The sequence below is a fragment of the Rhinolophus hipposideros genome (assembly GCF_964194185.1).
Source record: "Rhinolophus hipposideros genome assembly, chromosome: 2".
Taxonomy (NCBI): domain Eukaryota; kingdom Metazoa; phylum Chordata; class Mammalia; order Chiroptera; family Rhinolophidae; genus Rhinolophus; species Rhinolophus hipposideros.
This window is the reverse complement of record NC_138048.1, coordinates 45,819,289-45,841,742: the sequence shown is the minus strand read 5'-3', so window position 1 is coordinate 45,841,742 and position 22,454 is coordinate 45,819,289. Positions and strand designations below refer to the sequence as shown.

General features: G+C 36.8%; 1 protein-coding gene across 6 annotated transcripts in view; it reads left to right on the top strand.

Annotated features, from left to right (window-relative positions):
- Nucleotides 1-22,454, top strand: part of IGSF11 (immunoglobulin superfamily member 11) — a 197,938-nt gene that overhangs the window by 166,463 nt on the left and 9,021 nt on the right. For all 6 annotated transcript variants that reach the window (XM_081065858.1, XM_081065859.1, XM_081065860.1 and 3 more), the window contains 3 exons: nt 11,380-11,543; nt 12,967-13,174; nt 15,936-16,091. In XM_081065858.1, the coding sequence (XP_080921984.1) occupies nt 11,380-11,543; nt 12,967-13,174; nt 15,936-16,091 (528 nt within the window). The remainder of the gene's footprint in view (nt 1-11,379; nt 11,544-12,966; nt 13,175-15,935; nt 16,092-22,454) is intronic.

The following is a 22,454-nucleotide window of genomic DNA, read 5'->3' as shown; positions in this document are numbered from 1 at the left end:
TAGTTTTGCCCTTTCCATAACATAGAATTAAAAAAGAAATGGATGCATACTGTATAGTCTTTTGTTTCTGGCTTCTTTCCCTTAGCACAATGTTTTTGATATTTTTCCATGTTGTGTGTCAGCAGTTTGTTTCTTTTTGTTGACTAGTAATTTTCCATTCTTTTATCCATCTGCAAGTTGATGGATAGTCAAGATATTTCCAGTTTTTTTTGGCCATTGTGAAAAAAGATGCTATGAACATTTGCATCTATTTCTTGGATAAATACCTAGGATTGCAACTGGTGGTATGTTGTGTTTTCATTTTTATGCACATCAGCATATTTTCTGATTTTTTTTGTAATTTCACCTTTGACCTGTGAATTATTTAGAAGTGGATTTTTATAAATGTTTGATGATTTTCTAGATTTCTTTTTGTTATTAAGTTCTATTTTAATTCACATTCTTTGTATGATTTTATTCTTGGTGAGTGTCTTATGTATACTAGAAAATAATGTGTATTCCATGATGTTTGGTAGAGTGTCCTAAAATCTCTTAGGTTCATTGCTTTGTTCATAAGTTCATTGTTTAGGTCTTAAGTATTTTTACTGATTTTTTAGAAACCGATTTTATCTGTTTGTTCTATGGATTTGTTGTATATCATTGCTAATGACAGAAGAGTGTCCCAGTCTCCGATTATAAAACTATAATTATAAACTATGATTATTTTGGTTTTGTTTTTCTCCTTTCACTTCTATCAGTTTTTGCTTCATATACTCTGAAGCTCTGTTGTTAGTTACATACACAAGACTATTATGTTCTTGATGAATTGACCCCTTTATCATTATTTAATGTCCCTCTTATTCCTATTTTAGTGAACTAGCTCTTCTCTCTTCATGTGCTGCTGCTCTCAAACTCCCCACCAAGAGGGCAGGCCTTATTGGATTAGCCAGGCACTATTGTATTTTATATATCTTTTGACAAGGTTCTTATGACAGTTAGCTCATAAACAACTGTCTAGTTTGTTGGTGACTATTTTGGTCAGGTGTTGATTCCTGGTACACTCACTTGTAGCTAGGGTGTGAATGAGATTCTCTGTCACAAATCACAGTGACCCATGCTTAAGGAAATGCTTCATTCTGCTTTCCCTGAAGGGATTTGTGGCTATGGTGGCAATCATAGTGTTATGTCCTCCTTAGCATTGCAAAACCTCCTTCTGCTTTTGTAGCTTGCTTCTGCCTCTTGAAAGGATAATCATATTATTCAATTAGTTTTACAAAGGGATGGCAAACACCAATGCCCACAGGAGTCAGGCAGGTATCCTGACTGAGTAAAGTGGGCTATATCATAGAATAACAGGGAGTGGTGGGGATTGTGGCAGTGTGGATAGTGAGCGCATGTTTTGTCTAAAGGGGCATTGGTTATCAATTGCCATGTGAAATGCATGCCCAATGCCCAGTGTTACTCTCAAGCTAAGTTGGTAATCTAGAGTTCTGTGTTATTTAATTGTAAGAAATTCAAAGTATTAAAGACTCTGTGTGGGTCAGATTATATAGGCCAAGCAAAATATGTATGTGAATCATCTGTAACCTTGCCGGACTGTGGTCACCCCTGTAAGGGAATTCCTAGGTGGACTAGAACACCTATGCCTGAATCTAGATATAAAATCAGGTGAGGGTGATAATAATGGGAGACTTGCTGTAGAGGATTCTAGTCAAGTTCATATCAAGTGTTAGGATCTGTTGCTGAGTAAATGTCACCCACATAATAGATATGTCATGGCATAAAGGGCCAAGTAGGCAGATGTATATAATTTCTGAACATTTGAAAAGTGACAAAGGAGACTGATAATGTAGAGCATGGGCACGGGTTCAGTACAAGGCTTTGGGCTTCCCTCTGTACCTCTGCTTCATCTCTGGATCTGCTCTTTGGAACCATACTTGAAGAAATCATTTTTGTACCCTGGTCCCCTGGCGTGCTACTTGCCCTGGCCTGCTCCCTGAGGACTGTTTATAGTTGGAGAGGAGAAGTCAATGAAAAGGCACTTCAGTAGCATCTAAGGGGAACCATAATATCATGGAAATAATAATACTAAACAACCATGGAACATGTATAAGTGTTCAACGCTTCAGCTGGAAGATAAGGATATATAATTTTATGGTAGCCTGCCTTTGTATACCAGTGATAAAATATACTGTTTAATATGGCATAAAATAAAGTAGAGATTTGCTGTGATCCTACAAATTGATTAAGGTAGATTACCAATGCATAATAAAGCCATCTACATTGATCAACTTAACCAGATATTTACTCATCATTTAGTTTAGTACTGTTGATAGCCAAAATATAATTTAATGTCAATTAACACATTCTTTTTTTTTTTTTTTAAAGATTTTATTGGGAAAGGGGAGCAGGACTTTATTGGGGAACAGCATGTACTTCCAGGACTTTTTTTCCAAGTCAAGTTGTTGTCCTTTCAATCTTAGTTGTGGAAGGTGCTGTTCAGCTGTTCAGCTTCATGTTGTTGTGCTTTCAGTCTTAGTTGTGGAGGGCGCAGCTCAGCTCCAGGTCCAGTTGCCATTGCTAGTTGCAGAGGGTGCAGCCCACCATCCCTTGTGGGAGTCGAACTGGCAACCTTGTGGTTGAGAGGACACGCTCCAACTGAGCCATGTGGGAGGCAGCTCAGCTCAAGGTGCTATGTTCAGTCTTAGTTGCAGGGGGCGGAGCCCACCATCCCTTGCGGGACTCGAGGAATTGAACTGGCAACCTTGTGATTGAGAGCCCACTGGCCCATGTGGGAATCGAACCGGCAGCCTTAGGAGTTAGGAGCACGGAGCTCCAACCGCCAGAGCCACTGGGCCGGCCCAACACATTCTTTTTAGTTAAGATGGCAATTTAAAAAATACATACACATACATGCACATGTGTAAATATGAAGAAGAATTATTAAGATAGATTGTTTCATCTAATTAAAATTTGGTTAAAGTATGAAAAAAAGTTATTTGTTTTTCAAATCACTATGATATTAGAGACTTGTGCTAGTCCATAGTTTCCTGCAGAAAACAAGGAGTATTGCATAGAGTTTTTATGTTTTGAAATTTATTTTGGTCTGATGGAACTACAAAACTGAATTTGAATAAGTTAAATGAATTTTATACTGTATTTTTATATGTAAAAATAGCACTTAGGAAATCGTATGGGAATCATATAAGCCAGTAGCATTTTGGGACTGCTGATATTAACATTTGGGGTGAAAGGACAACATAGGTCTCCCAAAATGCCATTAAGATCCTTTTCATGCTTTACTGACTGTATTCCCAGAGGGAAGTGTTCTGACAGTTCTGAAACATGAGCACATGCTCCACAGGCATCAGCAAACATTCTGTTTTGAAATCTCAGTTGGATTGCTTGGGCCAGTCCTCATGCTGAACTTCAGGTGTTCTGGTTCTGACAGATTTGTAAGGAAGGTTTTGTGTCCTTTGAGTCTAGCAGGTCACTCACTTTAAAAGGTCTTTTGTCTGTTCTCTTAGCAATGTAGTGTGGATGATCCCTTTTAAGATTTTTAAGGATTTTTTGTTGCCAGCTTATTTTCCTCTAACATGTATCCCTTGGTCTGAGAAAACGTGAATTTCTTTCTGCTTTAAATCTTGGGAAATAGAGGTCTAAAGAAAGAGTATAGACAACTGTTATTTATGATTTCAACTACTCAGAGGAAACGGGGACATGTGCTTTTTATGTCTTATTTAATTGCTAAGAGTCATTCAGAATTCATGAGTTGACTTAATTTTTCTTGGGTGAAGGTAAGGAAATATTCAAGTGTGCAAAATGCTACCAATTTAGCTCTTAAATTATGCATTTTACATGTAAATATTGCAAATTGTAAGATATTTTAAATGAATTTTTAATCCAATATTTAGCATTAAAGTTTAAATTCCTGCCTAGAATTTCAAACATGGAAATGCACTCTAAAAGGAAATAGGATTTTCTGTTGTTTTTTTAGTAAGCTAAAAAAGAAAATAAGCATTTAAAACGTGAAAAACACCCATTTCTTTCCTTCTTAGTCTTTCTAAGAAATTTTTAATTGTACTCAGTTGAATCAGTATATTAAATAGGAATCCTGAGCCACAATCACAGAGCAACTTTATTTTGTCTTCTGCATCTCTTTAAATTTATTCAAAAGCCAGTTCTTTCCGTAGATGTAAACTTAAGCAGATTATACAACTTTTCCGATTACTCTGAATTGAAAAATAAAGGAAAACATGTGGTATTTGTCTTTCTCTGTCTGATTTATTTCACTTAACATAATGTTCTCTAGGTCCATCCGTATCATTGCAAATGGTAAGATTTCATTCTTCTTTATGGCCGAGTAATACTCCATTGTATAAATGTACCACAGTTTCTTAATCCAGCTGTCTACCGATGGGCATTTCGGTTGTTTCCATGTCTTGGCTATTGTAAATAGAGCTGCAATAAACATAGGGATACACATATTTTTTCAAATTCGCGTTTTGGATTTCTCTGGATAGATACCTAAAAGTGGAATTACTGGGTTATAAGGTAGTTCCGTTTCCAGTTTTTTGAGATACCTCCATACTGATTTCCATAGTGGCCACCAGTTTGCAATCCCACCAACAGAGCACGAGGGTTCCGTTTTCTCCACATCCTCGCCGGCACTTGTCGTATATATAGTCACAGGATATGGAGTACAACATAGGGAATAGAGTCAATGAAATTATAACAGCTATATACAATGTCAGAGGGGTAGTAGATTGGGGGAGTGGTGTTATCACTTTGTGAGGGGTGTAAATGTCTAACTATTACATTGCTTTGTACGCCTGAAACTAATAAAAATAAGTAAATAAATAAAAATAAATAAAGCAAAACAAGAAAATCTTAATTTATATACAGAAATGTATGTGTGATTCTCAGTGTGCCAGTGCTCCACCCTCTCAGAACGCAGAGGCCTACCTGTAGCTTCCTGCCTGTAGAAGTCTCCTTAGACACAGCCTTCTTGGACAGCATCTAAGATGACCTTGCACCAGCTGTTATGTGTGTTCACACCTGATCCATTGCTAACATTCAGATGCCCTTTGCCATGACACATTCAGGGAATGTAGGCTGGAAATGGAACTACCTTATGACCCAGCAATTCCACTCTTAGGTATCTATCCAGAGAAATCCAAAACACTAATTCGAAAAAATATATGTACCCCTATGTTTATTGTGGCGCTATTGCAGCTTTGCTGGGTGGGAATGACATGGGACTTAGAGCATACCACAGCTCTAATAAAAAATTCTCTCCATGAAGTCTCTTTACAGATGTTCACTCCTGACCCATTCTCTGTGTAGTTCTACAAGTTACATAGCCGGTTTTCAGCCATCTTCTTTGTGCAAATCCATCAGGGTAACTCTACCTTAAAACTCACTTTGGTATCTGATATTTTAATATCTGATACCTTTAGGGTGTTGGATGACTTTCAAAATGCTGCTCCATAGAGAATGCTGACAGCTTAAAGAGCATAACAAGCTTTTTAATAAAAAAGTTAAATGTTTCTATCCACGTGAGACTGAGTAGAGCAGATACATGAGTATTTACAAAAAAATTGAGTTTTTATTGCTCAGTGTCAGTTCTGTTGGTACAGAAGTAGCACTTCTTCCTAATCATAATACAAGCAATGATATCGTTAGTTTTCTGAGATATGGTCTGTGGAAATTTGGTGTGGTAGAAAACGTACTGTATTGGAAGTCAGTAGACGCAGTTCCCAATCTTAAGACCTTTCATAAGTCTGTCTGTTTGGACCCTAGTATTTTCATGTGGAAACTGAATTAGGTCAGTTCAGCAATATGTATTTATTGAGTTCTTACTGTGTGCTTACAGCAATGAAGTTCTTAATATACCTCACAATATACTGGTGAAGATACTTTAAATAATCACATTAATGACAGTATGATTACCAGTTTGGATAGTGTTCAGAATGAAAGGAACAGTGCTTTATGAGATCCTGACATAGGCGGAGGGTCAGGAAAAAGGCTCTCCTGTGAGAAGGTAAGACTTGAGCTAATATGAAGGATGAGTAGGAGATTACCAGGTAAAGGCATTGGGTTATGGAACAGAGCAAATCAGACAGATTGCAGGCAAAGGCTCTGACTGAAGAAGTCAAGAGAAATGTAGTTCATAAAATGTATCAGATTTGATCATGGATTGGGTTTGGGAGATGATGAGAAAGATTTCTCAGTTTCTGACATGTCCAACCAACCAGGTGGGTGGTTGAGTCACTCACTAGCAAAAGAAAAGAAAGAAGCCAGATATACAGTGGAGGCAGGCATGGAGGGCAAGATCAAGAGGTTGATCTTGGACAAGTTGACTTGAGGTGTCTTTGAGATAACTACATGGAGATGTTTTGGAAGCATTTGAATATACGAGGAGAGGTTTGGGTTAGAGAGAGAGAAATGTGCAAGCCATTGTCATGTATGAAAGAATCGAAGCCATGATAGTAGATGAGAATCTGTAGGGAGAGAGTTTAGCATAAAAGAAGGCAGCCATGTAGAGAAGGGTGAAATAGCAAAAGAAACTGAGAAGTATCCAGTGATACAGAAAGAAAACTAGAGTAAATTATGTCACTGCAGCTAGGGGAAAAATGTGTTTCAAGAAGGAGGGGGAATGGACATCACTGTTGGATGCTCCTGAGAGTCAGGGAAGGATCACAAGAGTCATGAAGGTGTCAGGAGGTCTCTGGGAAATCTAGGGAGAACTATTTTTTAAGAAGTGGGTTGAAGACTGAATGGCAGAAGACTCTTCAAATGGAGAGAGCGTGTATAGGCAGTTCTTTCAAAAAGATTGATGATGACGTACTAGAGAAGGGCAGTCCCTGGAGGAGACTGGGGTAGATTGGGGGGGGGATTGTTTTTAAGTGGAAGTACTTGAGGCTATTTAAATGCTATCAGGAAGGCTCCAGTGCAATAGGAGAGGATGACGCTTCAGAGAGGGAGCGTCTGTGATAAGATTACACAGGAGGCCACGAGGATGGATTGTAAATTATGCTCAGACAAGGGGTTGACTTTCGATGAGCTGCTCTAATTTAACAGGAGAGAAGAAGACGATGAGGGAGATCAAAGCTGATTTGGTTTGGAAGCAGGAAGTCGTGGGAGTTTCCATCTGATGGCTTTATGTAAAAGTCCATACTAGTTTTAAATTCGGGGATTGTATGACATATGAGGAGCCATCAAAAAATACGGTGAATGTTTTCATAAAAATTTATTATAGTAAAAGATACATTGCCATTAATAATTCCCCTCAAAATACTTTCTCTCGCTTCGAACACACATATCCTTTCATTCTTGCCACTTTCTGAAGCAGTTCTAGAAGTCCTCTTTCGTGTCTTTAGTTGTGCTGTCGTGGCTGCCTTGATATCTGAAACTGATTCAAAATGTTTTCCATTCATGGTCATTTTGACTTTGGGGAAGAGCCAGAAGTCACACGGTGCCAGATCCGGTGAATAGGTGGATGAGGACACACTGTAATGTTTTTATTTGGCTGAAATTGCCACATCAGAAGCGATGTGTGACACGGAGAGTTGTCATGATGGAGGATGAAGTAAAGACACTCATGGAAGAGGACTTCCCGAACTGCTTCAGAAAGTGGCAAGAACGATGGGATGTTTTCAAAGCGAGGGGGATTATTTTGAGGGGATTAATGGGAATGCATCTTTTACTGTAATATTTATTTTTTAGTTAAACATTCACCATATCTTTTGATCACACTTCATAGTGGTGATAATAATGACAACATCTATGGACTGATTTCTATGTGTTAGTTATATGTGGTATAGTGTATGTTCTCTACAGGTACACTGCCTGGGATTTGAATTCAAGCCTTACCACTTCCTATGTGACCTTGAGCTGGTTTTTGTCCTCTCTGGCCTCAGTTTTTTCTTTAAAATGGGAATAAATACCGCATAGGATTAAATGAGTGTGTATGTACGAGTATGTGTATGTTTATAAATAGTAGTTAGTGTGGACTTGCTATTTGCTCTGTGTGCCCTAAATGGTAGCTAGCAGTAGCTGTAGTGGTAGCCGTCATCGTCCGCCATCAATATCCGGTATTGCCCTTGTCATTCCCTTTGGATGACGTGATGGCAGTATTCAGCCCTATTGTGCAGAAGAGGCAACAGAATCAGAGATTATGTGATTTATTTGGGGCCAGATTTCAAACTAGATCTGTCCAGCTTCAAACCCACACTGTTCTAAGTTCTGAAAGCAGCTTGTCTAGAATACTCGTGTCTCTTCTGTAGCTCTCTTGGTACTTGAGATTTCAAGGTTAACGTTACGTAAAGATGTGAAGTAAATGAAGTTGGTCTTTCATAGTTTCTGCCACCCCAGAGGCTTGCTGTCTGCCGGCAGACCTGCTTTATTTCCCCAGCTCCCAACTCTACCCTGCAATCTACTCTCCCTTGACTGAAATCCTACCATATTTTGGTAGTTTTCCCCAATTTACATACTTCTCTTTCATTCTTAGTTTATATTCACATTTTTTTTCTTTTTATAATTTGTATCAAAGATTATGTGAGTTCAGCTGGAAATGAGTGCATTGAGGGTGGAGGTATACGTTATCCTGGGTGGATTAAGGGCGTGTATTCCCTTCACTTCTTCCTTGAAGTCTTATCTGAAGAATGAAGTGATGGAGGTTCTGTCACCAGTTTGGTTTCCACACTTGTTCCTAAAAACTCCAGTGGCATTTATCATAATCATTTTAACACATATACTCCTTTAACCCACCCCTACCTGATGAGGCAGCTTGTTCTGTTGTTCATGGCCTGTTGCAGGATCAAATAACCTTCCCTTTCTGCCTCTTAATGCCGGTGGTTCTTTCAACTTTCCTGTTTAAAACTTAGAGATTTTCCCTAATGTTATTTAGCTTAGAGACTTTCCCTGATGTTATTAAGTGCTTTATAGTCTATCACCAATGGCTTCTTTTATGAAACATTTTATCCTGCGAATTTACTGAGAACATCATCAGACTACATGTGAAGAACGTGAAGTTCTATAAAGGAAGGTGCTATGTGTGTTTGTTTATTTTCTAAACTAAGTGTAAGCATAGCCATATGTTATTGTGTTACTTCTTTGGGAGAATTGAGATAATATCATTTCAAAATAAAACAGTGTGAGATACTGCCTTGGACTTAATGTATTTTTCATGATTAGAATAGCTTCTTTGTTGGATCTCCCTGACCATTTTAATCTCCGGTTAGTCTCATACTGTGCAGTAGTCCCGGAGGGGGCGGGGCAGGGAGGGGCAGATATTCTTTTCAGAAGAGATAACAGTTGATTTGGGCGTCCCAGGAGTTGGCTCTGGTAAGTCACTGTTTACTTTTTTTTTGAATTCTAACAGCATTATTGAGGTATAGTTTACGTTCCACAAAATTCTCCCTTTAAAAGTATAAAATTCAATTGTATTTAGTAAATTTATAGAGTTGTACAACCATCCAAACAATCCAGTTCTAAAAGTTTTTCATCGCCCTAGAAAGTTCCATTGAACCTATTTGCATCAATCCTACTCCCTCCACCCTAGTCCCAGGCAGCCGTGGATATGCTTGCTGTCTCTACAGAGTTGCCTTTTCTGGACATTCCATATAAGTGGAATGATGTAATATGCAGTCTTTTGAATCTGGCCTTTTTCACTTAGCAGAATGGTTTTGAGAGGCTCATACATGTTGTAACACGTGTCAGTAACTTGTTGCTTTTTATTTCTGAATAATGTTTCCTTGTATAGATATTCTTGCATTTTGTTTGTCCATTCCGGGGTATGATATGAATAATGCTACTGTGAACATTCACGGACAAATCTGTGTGTGGACGTATTTCGGATTTATTTGGGTAGATTCTTAGAAATGGAATTGCCAGGTTGCATGGTAAATTTATGTCAAACTGTTGAAACTGAAACTGTTTTCCAAAGTGGCTGTACCATTTTACATTCCCAGCAGCTGAGAATGAGGATTCCAGGTTTTCTACATCCCTGTCAGCACGTGGTTTTGTCTTGGTTATAGCCATTACAGTGGATGTGTAATGCGTCTTACTGTGGTTTTAATATGCAGTGTCCTAATGAGTAATAATGTTGAGCATATTTTACCCATTTTAAGGTTCGTCTTTTTATTATTGAGTTGTAAAAATTCTTTGTGTATTCTGTATACAAGTCCTTTATCAGATGTATGACAAATGTTTTTCCCAGTCTGTACCTTGACTTTTTATTTTCTTGATTAAATCTTTTGAAGCATAAAGGTTTTCAAAATTTTAATGAAGTCCTATTTATTTGCTTTCTTTTGATTTATGGGTCTGGTGACATATCTGACATCTCTTTGACTAACCCAAGGTCATACATATTTTCCCCTATGTTCATTTCTAGAAATTTTGTAGTTTTAGCTCTTACATTTAGGTCTATGATACATTTTGAGTTAATTTTTGTGTGTGCTATGAGGTTAGGGTCTGAGGTGTTTTTTTTTGTATATTACTATTGAATTGTTCTAGCACCATTTGTTGAAAAGACTATTCTTTTCCCTATTTAATTGTCTTGTACCTTTGTTGAAAAGCATTTGACGAGAAATATAAGGGTTTAATTTCAGAACTCTCAGTGCTGTGCCTTTTATCTGATGGTCTAGCCTTATGCTAGTACCACACTGTCTTTATTACTATATCTCTATAGCACATTTTGAAATGGGATAGTATGCATTCTCCAGATTTGTTCTTCGTTTTCAATATTGTTTTGGTTATTCTAGCCCTTTCCCTTTTCTTGTATTTTAGAATTAGTTTGTCAATATCAACAAAAAGCCTGCTGGGATTTTGATTGGGATTGCCTTGAATCTATAGATCAATTTGGGGAGAATTGGCATCTTAACAATACTAGGTCTTCCAATCCATGAACATTGCATATCTTTCCATTTATTTGGTTTTATTTGATTTATTTCATCAGTATTCTATAGTTTTCAGGCTCTAGTTCCTGCATATATTTTTGTTAGACTTATATATAAGTATTTAACTTTGCAGTGTGCCATTGTAAGGATGCTTTCAGAAGAATTTGGCTTATTTCTCATCCCTCATCACCATTTCAGGTTTTACGCAAACCCTTTCAGTTCAATTCTGCCATGTTGTATTTGAATCTGGCCAAATACCAGACAGTGTCTTACAAAATAGAATAACTAGCCTCTAATGTTTTTCACTTGTAGTTCCTAAGAGGTAAATGGATGCACAATTTTTATTATTTTGACTTAGTGACTGTCAGTAGTTGTTTAGTGAGACTGTCATGTCAGTCTGTTTACATTATCGATAATGTAAAACACACAAACCTTTTCTGAAGGGATTTGGGCTCTCAGAGAAGGGAGAGTCCATGATCTCCTGTTCATTCTTCTGTAGGTGTCGCAGCTTCCCTGGAAGTCTCAGAGAGCCCTGGGAGTATCCAAGTGGCCCGCGGTCACACAGCAGTCCTGCCCTGCACTTTCACTACCAGTGCAGCCCTCATTAACCTCAATGTAATTTGGATGGTCATTCCTCTCTCCAATGCCAACCAGCCTGAACAGGTATTTCTTTTCCATCCTGGGCTACCTCTAAACATTCATCTTTTCAGAAGAGGGTAGGAAAGCATCCTGAGTACGTATTTGATTTCTAGAATAAGGTGGCACTTTCAGTGTACCTATGCTGTTTTAAACCCTACTCCTACATTATTAGTCACTCAACTATCAGAAGAGGTTATCCTCTTTTTCAAAAGTTTGTTTGTTTGTTTGTTTGTTTTACATATGTCAAGGGGATTCTTTTGAGAATTTTATGTAGGGACCTGAATTTCATTTAAAAAAAAATCACTGACAGGAAATATGAAGACAGAAAAAGCAAAATATATTTTGAAAGGAAAGAACTGTCACTAACATAGACATATTGAGAGAGGACTTTTTAAAGATAGTGATGATGTTAAGGAAGTAACATTACATAGTAGTACTTGAATTACTTGGCTAATTTCACAAATATTTTATAATATACAAAGCCAGGCATACTGGAGCCTCAAATAAATTAGGGTTCATTAAAATACAAGTTACTACCTAATAAGGTGCATCAATTACAGATAAAAGACCCATAATATGTGATACCCACTTCAGAAAATAATGCTCAGAAAATTAATGAATTGTGATCATGAGTATACCTTTGTTCCCAAAGTTAACTTTTTTCTCTTATAAAGCTTTTCTGCTTCAATAAACTTATTACTACCGAAAAATATTTGCTAAGCTAAATTTTCTGATATGAAATTCAAGTAGATATATTTAATAGAAACTTCTTGTATTTCTTAAAACTATGGAAGTTTTATAATTGGACTAAGCCTTTGAGATCATTTTGTTCAACTTCATCATTTTAGGAGTCAATGATTGAGTCAAAGAGGCCAAGAAAGACTTGACCACAGTTACCTAAACATTTACAGGTAGAGCTGTCATAGAACCAAGTCCCTCACTCTCAGCCCAAAGGGCTTTTTGCAACACCATTCTGAGTCCTCTTCCATGAATAGTTAACTTTGGTAATAGAAATTGACATAAGAACAGCAATCATGGGCTTATAACTCTTCTTCTCTTTTATGACATTCACTAATATTCAGTCTTTAACTGTGTTCTACCATTTTGTATCCTATTAAGCGTGAGAATAACTGTTTTTTTAACTTTGATTTTGGAATTAATTTTTTGAACTGGTAAAAATATTTTTGGCTGATAGAAGGGTAGCATTTTTTAAATATTCATATGAGTTAGGTAAGGAAACAATGTTCTTTTAATTTGGTATGTAAGAATTCAGAACCCCTACATACCTATGGACAGGTGCCATAGTAAAACTTGGTGACAACTCTAAGATTAGAAATAACATTTTCTAATGTTTGGTGCAGTCTACTGACTGTCTACTAGATAGTTATTGTTATATGTCTAGAAGGAGATGCAGTGGCCAATTTATTTACTTTGCTTTCTTTTGCAGGTCATTCTGTATCAGGGTGGACAGACGTTTGATGGTGCCCCCCGGTTCCATGGTAGGGTAGGATTTATAGGCACCATGCCAGCCACCAATGTCTCCATCTTCATTAATAACACTCAGCTCTCAGATACAGGCACCTACCAGTGTTTGGTTAACAACCTTCCAGATAGAGGGGGCAGGAACATTGGGGTCACTGGTCTCACTGTTTTAGGTGAGTGACAGGAACTATTCCGGGCACTTTGGCTGTACTTAGGAATCTACTCTCAAGCGCATTTCCTTCTGCCTGTCCTTTCACACTCTCAGTCTGCTTGTGTCCTTTTCCTGTCCTTGCTCCTCTCAGACCCATGTCAACCCTGCTTCTCTATGCTTCTTACAATAGTGTTCTCCACCCCTACTCCATGTCAGGTGGCTCTCTAAGGCTTACTTCTAAATGATTTTTTCTGAAGGTTGTGTGAAAAAGTACTATCAAAAGTGGCCTCTCACTTGCCTTGAACTTCTGCAGGATAGGGCTTACTGTTGAGAGCAAATTAAATCAAGAATTGTTCATTACGAGTACAAAGCAGAAGTTGCAGCACATGTGAGACTAAATTAACTGCTACTTCATGACTATGTAACAGAGTAGACTCACTCCAGTTCTTGGCTGACTTCTCTTGTCCTGGCATAATTTAATAATACCTTCCTTTACTCTTAAAAGTTTCCTTGTTTTGAATGATAAACTATATGATCAATTTGGTCTTAATACCAAGACCAAATAGATTTATGGTCTTTTCCAAGACAATGAACAACAATAAAATTTAGATTAAAATTTAGCTCTCTTTCCTTAAATCAGTACCATTCCGTTATACCAGCAAATGAGACTATCTAATAATTAAGTCCATTCTAAGCATGTTTTATTTCTCAGTTCTGCTGCTTCTGAAATAGAACACTTGTGGTAGAAGTAGCTAAATTCAGTTCATTTGGGGAGAACGAGGAAGTACTTAGAACAGCTGATGCTTTTATTATCCTCCATCTTACTCGAGTCTCAGAATCTCCCCCCATCTTTCCTGGCAGGTTCTCCTCCTTTTTCCTTCCATTGTTGAGTCACTGGAGGACAGCAGTGTTGCCATTTTCCTTCTTTGGGTGAGGATATGCTATAGATGTGGTGCCTTGTTCTTCCAGTCTTGAAACAGAATAAGAAAACTAAGGACCACGTTGGAAATTTCTACCTTAGAAATACGAGTCACTCTAATATATTAAAATTGTATTGACTTTATAGAACTCTGAGAACTGGACACAGAGTACTGTTGGCATTTAATGTTATTCTGCTGCTACCTGTAAGTTAGGTAACTATCTTCCCACATTATCCAAGTTAATTTTTTCATTTTTTATAGGAAGAAATAAAAAGCCTTTAATTTATCTTAGAATTAATGCTACCGACTTCAAAGAATTATTTTGGGTTTCCCCATATTTTGTGATGTCCCCATAGCATCACAGTGGCAGCATCAAAGCCAGTAAATTGAAGAGATTGGTCATCTCATCATAGCAGTTAGGATTTTCTGAGATGTTTAACTCTTCCTACCTATAACCTCTCATTGTTCTCTCTTCCCCCACCCACTTTCTTTCCTGATTCCTCTACATTCTACGTTCATTTTCCATTCAGTCATTTTTGCAAGGTTGAACACATTTATTGAAAAGCCATTAGCATTGCAAGTATGTCATCATTTGTATTTCATCTCTACTGCCCACGTTCCCCAGTATGAGATTCTAAGCCATGGGCTTAGTTTATATTTTTATTTACTTACTTTTTTTTTTTTTTTTTTTTTTTTTTACTATAAACCACCACCTTTAGTGTGTTTGTGTGTGTGTGTGTTTTGTTTTTGTTGGTTTTTTTTTGGTAATTTTTGTTTCACGTTCCTTGTGTCCTTATTTGTCTTAATGATTATAAAATGTCCACTGCATTACTATCCAGTAGCAGATATACTTGACCCTTACTCTAATTTCCCCCCATAAAGCAGAATTTGGTGTAAAGTGGGTCTGTTTGGGTTTTGTTTGTAAAGTAACAGACAACCTTTTAAAGGTGATCTTTGCCGGAGTAGCTGGCAGGGTAAGTGGTTGTTTGCTCTTCCTTGAAATATCTTCTCTACACGTGGCTTCTTTCACTAATTAAAAAAAAAAAAAATTAATTGTGGTAAAACACGCATAGCATAAATTTAGCATCTTAGCCAATTCTTAAGTGTACAGTTTAATAGTGTTAGGTACGTTCACATTGTTGTACGACCAATTTCCAGAACTCTTTTCATCTTGCAAAACTGAAACTCTACCTATTAAACAACAGTTCCCTCTCCTCCCAGCTACTGGAAACCACTGCTCTACTTTCTGTTTCTATGAATTTGACTACTCCAGGAACCTCATATAAGTGAAGTCACACATTCTTTGTCTTTTTATGACTGGCTGATTTCACTTAGCATAACGTCCTCAAGTTTCATTCATGTTCTAGCGTGTGTCAGAATTTCCTTACTTTTCAAGGTGGAATAATACTCCACCATATGTACATAGTACATTTTGTTCATCCATTCATCAATCTGTGGACACTTGGGTTGTTGCCACCTTTTAACAATTGTGAATAATGCTGCTGTGAACATGTGTGTATTTAGTAATGTTTTTAAAGGCAGTGTGTGGTGCAGAGGATTTTAAGAATTATTCTTCAGAGGAAGCAGTGTGGAACCATGACCCCAAGATACCTTGAAAATAGAAGTTGAGGGTGTAGCCCCTTTAACTCTTTTGCTCCCTGCCAACTGACATTGTAAGCCCTGCACTTATACGCAAGCCCTGTGACTAGTACGTAACTATCCACTGGCTTCATTCATGAGGTTGTTTTCTGGTACGTGTTTCAAAAACAGTGTTATCTGGGGTTCCAGTGTGCTGAATGTTGAGGTCGCCTCCATCATCATTTGGCTCATAGTAAATGCATCCTTTATTGCTTACTCTTATAGTGCCCCCTTCTGCCCCACACTGCCAAATCCAAGGATCCCAGGATATCGGCAGCGATGTCATCCTGCTCTGTAGTTCAGAGGAAGGCATTCCTCGACCAACTTACCTTTGGGAGAAGTTAGATACTACCCTCAAACTACCTCCAACAGCCACTCAGGGTATGTATGGTGTCACTTTACCCGTTTAATTAGTTATGGAAAGTTATGATTCTAAGACTCACAATGTAGTTTAATAGCATTTGAAAAATGACACACTGTATTTGTAACTGCTGAAAAGGATGTCTGGATCATTTTATGTTTTCTGTTTTAAAGAGAATAAACCATTTTCTTTTATCTTCTTATTGCTGCCTTTACGAAATGTATCTTATCCAGTGGTAACTATACATGGAAATTCTGTTCCATTTTAGTGAAGATTTAAAATAGCTACATGGTAGCTATTTTTATATTAACTGTAAAATAATTGTTGATGTTTATAACTAAACATCCACTTCCTACTTGAGACACAACTGCCTATTTTGATATGAGAAACGTCAGCATGGTCATGAGAGGGTTACTCATCCTGTTTTCAGCCTCAAGTCTAATTAGAGGAGGAAGATGGGGAAGAGAACAGGAAAAGGCCCCAAATCATGGGAGATCCAGGAGTTGATCACACCAGACAGGTAAACATGGAAGAGGCATGTCTTATCATTGATGGTTTTCTACATGTAGATCCAGCTATTTAAATTTGATATTAAAGAGAACACCCTTTAAAAATTGGGGGAAATGCATGAAGTAAAATGAGAGGAAATTATATAATTGTATACAAAATCTATTTCAAGAAAATAAAATTTAGCAGTCTCGAGTGTTGCATCATCTCTAATACAGATAATGTTCCTTGTAGCATTCTGAGGGCAGATTTACAAAACTTAAAGAGTTGGCAGTTAATGGAGAGGTCTAAAGCAACCTTAGTTATGCCTGATAAGTTTGAATCATATTGATGGTTTATGCCTGAATCATATTGATGGTTTATGGAAAAGGAAAGTCCTAAATTGTATGGTAAAGGTAGACATATTAAACAACCAAGATCACCGACCTCTTACAGAGCTTGTAAGATTTTTTAAAGAATCCCACCAGAAGTATTAATGGACCTCCCATCACCTTTTAATTAACTTAGCTGAAATTTCTTTATTTTAAAAAGCTTCTTTCAGCATAACTTTTGGGTTGTTCTAATACTGATTTCTGCAATACTGTTGTTCCCTACTGATTGCTCATTGCTACATGTCTCAGCCAAACTGTGGGCTAAATAGTATTTTTGGTGGACTAATTTGTTAATCTCACCATTGTAAGTGACATGTTTAAAATAGATTCAATTATTTATTTTATAACATTTTTTGAAATATCGGGAATTACAAATATTTAAAAGTGATTGTTTGAAAAAAAAAATAAATAAAAGTGATTGTTTGTAATTTGTGAAATATCTATAGAAAGAGCTTTCCATAACTTTATTTCTGAGTAAATATATATCTGCCAAATTTCTCAGTATCTTCTTTGCAACTTGAATACCCTTTGGCACTTTAGGTATAAAAGTGAACTTGAATGCAAAAATGAAAATGTTTATCTTTTATAATTCAAACTGGATCAGTTATTAGAATTACTTTAGATAACTTCATCTATTAATGTACATTAAATGAGTCTGATTTTTATTTAAATTTTCCCCTTGATGGCTATACTAATAAAGATCTCAAAAGTAGCACTTAATCCCAAAATAACAGAATTTTTCCAGAAGATTTACTTTAGTAATACGTTTGCAATTGCTTTATATAAACTCAGGATGTGTTCTCTGAGAAAAGAATATTTGACACTGCGGGGGCGCAACACAGATATCTGATTAGTGACAGGGACACAATATTTGGGGATTAGCACTGTCCTTGTGTATAGGCTAGCTTGAAGAAGCTTCTTCTGGCCCAATCTGAGACAATTTGAACAGTAAAACAAATGCATACCCCATTGCATAAAATGAGAGCGCCTGAATCTCTACTTGTGTACATAAATAAATTGGGAGGGGGGAAAAGCATTTTCTTATAGTAGAATGCCTATTAATGTACGTAGAAGGAATAATGGAGTTAGGAAAATCATCACTGATGTCAAAATAGTGGACAAAAGTTTGATGAGGAACAAGACATGTACATAGTTCTAAAATATGTCCCCACAAATTACTGATTAATTACAAAGAAAAAAATAGTATTTGAACAACAAGGGTTTGAATTGTATGGGTCCACTTATATGCAGATGTTTTTCTATAAATACTGTAAATATATTTTCTCTTCCTTATGAGTTTCTTAATAACACTTTCTTTTCTCTAGTTTACTTTATTGTAAGAATACAATATATAATACATATACAAAATGTGTGCTAGTTGTTTATATTATTGGTAAGGCTTCTGGTCAACAGTAGGCTATTAGTAGTTCAGTCTTTGGGGAGTCAAAAAGTATCTGAGGGTTCCACCTGTGTGGAGGGTCAGCGCTCCTAACTCCTGCATTGTTGGAGGGTCAATTGTAACTGCATAGTAGAGAAACCTGGTGGATACCCCTTTAGCCAGGTGATCAAAATGAACATTACCAATGTTGTGACAAACTGGTATCCTCTGTCTCCTAATACTATTCCTATCAAAAACACATAACCTGAATCCAATCATGAGGAAACATCAGGCAAATAAAGGGCAAGACAAAACTGTTCCAGACTGAAAGAGACTAAGGAGTTAAAACAAGTAAATGCAATGCAGAATCGTGGATTGGAATCTGGACAAAGGACGAAATAGCTAAAAATGACATTATTGGGACACTTGATGAAATCCGAGTGTAAACTGTGGGTTAGATAATACCATTGCAGCAATGTTCAATTTCTTGACTTTGATGCTTGTGGTGTGATTATGTGAAGATTGTCTTTGTTCTTAAGAAATACCACGTACTTAGTGGATGAGAGGCACAATGTCTTCAACCCACTCTTAAATGGTTCAGAAAAATATATGTTTATTGAGAATGTGATACACCTAATCGGGCAAAATATGAACAGTTGTCAAATCTGAATAAATGCTATATGATATACAACAGTTGCTTGTGGTATTCTTGCAACTTTTCTGTAAGTTTAAAATCATGTCAAAATAAAAGTTACCAAAAAGTTGACTTCATATAATTCATACGTGGATATTTAAGAGCTGAGTAAATTTAAAACCAGTATCCTGTGAGGTATACTTCATTTTCATACAGAGGAATAATAAAGTTGATTTAGTATTATCATTTTGATATATCATACTTTTGAATTCTAAGATAAGTGAAAACCATATTTAAGGTTATTATTTGAAGCGAAACATAGTACTTGGGTCTGTGCTTTTAAGGCCTGTATAACTGGCCCAGGTTCCATTAAGTGGAAGCTTAATGCATGAGACAGTTCACCAGCCTCTACATTAGGGATTCTCAACAGGGGACAGTTTCATTTGGCAATATCTGGAGACATTTTTCATTGTCACAGCTGGGAGGAGGGTGCTACTAGCAGCTAGTGGGTGGAGCTGAGGAATGCCACTAAACATTCTTTAATGCACAGGACAGCATCCATAATGAAGAATTATCCTGACCAAAATGTCAGTAAGTGAATTACATTTGTAGATTTTTCAAACATTAAAACATCCTTGCATTTCAGGAATAAAGTCCGATTGTGATTATTTTTGAATAAATTGCTCCATTCAGTATGGTAATATTTTAATGGAATTTTGCATCTGTGATCATAAGTGGGAATGGCCTATGATTTTTCTGTCTTCTATTCTTCTTGGTTCAGTTTTAGTATCACATTATACAATGGCCTCAAAATGAGGCAGACAGATTTTCCTCTTTTTCTATTTTCTGAAATAGTGTAAGAGAGATTATCTGATTATTTTGTAGAATTTGCCTTGCTGTTAATGTTTTGTTGGTAGATTTTTGACTACTGATTCAGTTTCTCTAATGGGTAAGTTTATTTAGATTTCCTGTATCTGTTTTTCTGGAAAATGTCTGTTTTTGTCTAAGTTTATACATATTGGCATCAAATTGTTCGAACTATTCTTTATATGAAAACAGAGGAGTGTATTTTAGAGTGCAGGTTCTGGAGTTAGAGGATGTGGTTGGAATCCTGGCTCCAGGAATCACTGACTATGTGACTCTGTGCCTTAGTTTTCTTATATGTAAAATGAAGACAATACTAGTAAGCTGCCTCACAGTGTGGAATAAAGATTAAATGAAAACACATGGAAAATATTTAGAACATCTGGCATGTATAAGCACTTAATAAATATTAACATTTATGCCATCATTAGTATTATTGTGAATTTTAAAACACTGTATTTATGTTCCCGTTTTCATTCCTACTTCTGTTTGTGCTTTTCTTATTAATTTATTATTTATTTATTTATTCATTCATTTATTTATTTTATCAATCTGCCTGAATGAAGTTTTTGATTTTATCTTCTTGTATACTTGTATTAATTTCTGTTCTTCATTTATTCATTCATCAAATATGTGTTGGGCCCTACTATGTTCCAGACAGTGTTCTAGGTGCTAGAGATATATTAGTGAGCAACAGAAACCCTTCCCTGTGTAGAGCTTATGTGCTCGTGGATGGAGATTGAACATAATCAGCAAATTGCAGAGGTTGTCACAAAGTGATGAGTTCCATGGGGAAAAGATAGATCAGGGTAAAATGGATTTGTCGGGGCATGAGGAGATGCAGTTTTGAGAAAGTTGCTTAGGGTAAGCCTCACTGAGAGAATGATATTCTAGAAATGATTTAAAGACAATGAAGGAGTGAGCCATGTGAATATGGAGCTGGAGAGCATTCTAGGCAGCGGGAACAGCCATATGACGGCCCCCGAGGCACAAGTGTGCCTGGTGTTTGTGATGAGCAACAGAGATGCCAGTGTGTTTGGAGTGGAGTGAGCAAGGCAGGGAATAGAAAGAGCCATTATGTCAGTGATAGGTACTGGGATGGATATATACGGATGGATGGATGGATGGATGGATGGATGGATGGATGGATGGATGGATGGATAGATAGACAGGTGGATAGATAGACAGATAGATAGATAGATGAGTTAGCAAGGCAGAGAATAGTAAGAGTCATTATGTCAGTGATAGGTACTATGATAGATATATACGGATGGATGGATGGATGGATAGATGATAGATAATTGAATTGTATTATTCAAATATTCTATGTCTTTACCGATATTTTATCTGTTTCAGCTATTATTTTATGAGAAAAGTGTTTAAAAATCACACTGTAGTATTGTGGATTTGTTCTTGCAATTATACCAATACTATATATACTGTCTTGAGCCTATGTCATTAGGTGCTTTCAGGGTGTTATATCTCACTGATTCTCTATGTTTAATATGCATTTTTGCCTTATTTTACCTGTGATTAAAATCCCTGTTATAGCTTTCTTTGGTTAATTCTTTCTGGTATGTTTCTATTTTATGGTTCATATACTTTCAGGTTTCCATGCTTTATGCTTGAGATATATCTCCTATAAACATCGTATGTCTGGGTTTAGTTTGGTTTTCAGTCTGCAACCTGAGAGCCTTTGTCCTTTGATGATTAAATCCATTTATATTAGTGGTGATTATGGATATATTTAGATGTATTTCTAACTTTTTATGTTTTCTATTTACCCTCCCTGATATCTTCTGATTATTTCAGTACTTCTTTATAAATTATGCATTTTTTCCTTCATGGTTCTTAAGAAATCTTTTGTCGTCCTCATCTTTTCATAATTTAGTAATATAGTGGAGTGAGATGGTTAACTCTCCTGCTTGCTTGAGAACTCTGTGCAGAACTTTGTATGGAGGTCATAAATGGAGCTGGAGAGTGTCTTAAATATTGCTGTAGCCCAGCTCCTGTTACAAAGGGGAAGACTGATGCCTAGAGAGGACAGGTACCAGGTTTGCCCAAAGTCTGCTGATAGAAAGCACTCCCATTCCCCTGCAGTGCCTGGCAGCCTCAGCAGTCTCGATTGTCCTTCTGGAACTTTCTCTCCTTTTCCCTTCCCAGTAAGAGTGTTTCTCTCAGGGAGTAAAAAAGTTGTCACCCACTTAAGTTGCTGAATAAACAGGCGCTTATTTTCTCTTAATCAAGATGTTATTCTGACTGAAGACAAGTTTTTCCCCTTTCTTTTTGCCCTCTAATGGAAAGAAGCAAGACCCATGCAAATGTACTTCCTCTTATTTAAAAAATTACTACCAGCGATGATCACGACTATACTCATTAGCTTATATATTTATCCATTCTTTAAATATGTGTGTGTGTGTGTACACAACTTATTCTGCGTATATACACTCAGGATAAAGTGTTGAGGATAGGAAGAAATGTCTGCAGGGAAGCATTACCAGGCAGCTTGTTACATGCATTGTCTAATTTAGTTCTCATAATGACCTATGATGTGGAGGCATGTTGGTGGCTCCATGTCACACACGAGGAAACTAAAAACATAAGTGAAGGAGAGGTAACACATTCAAGA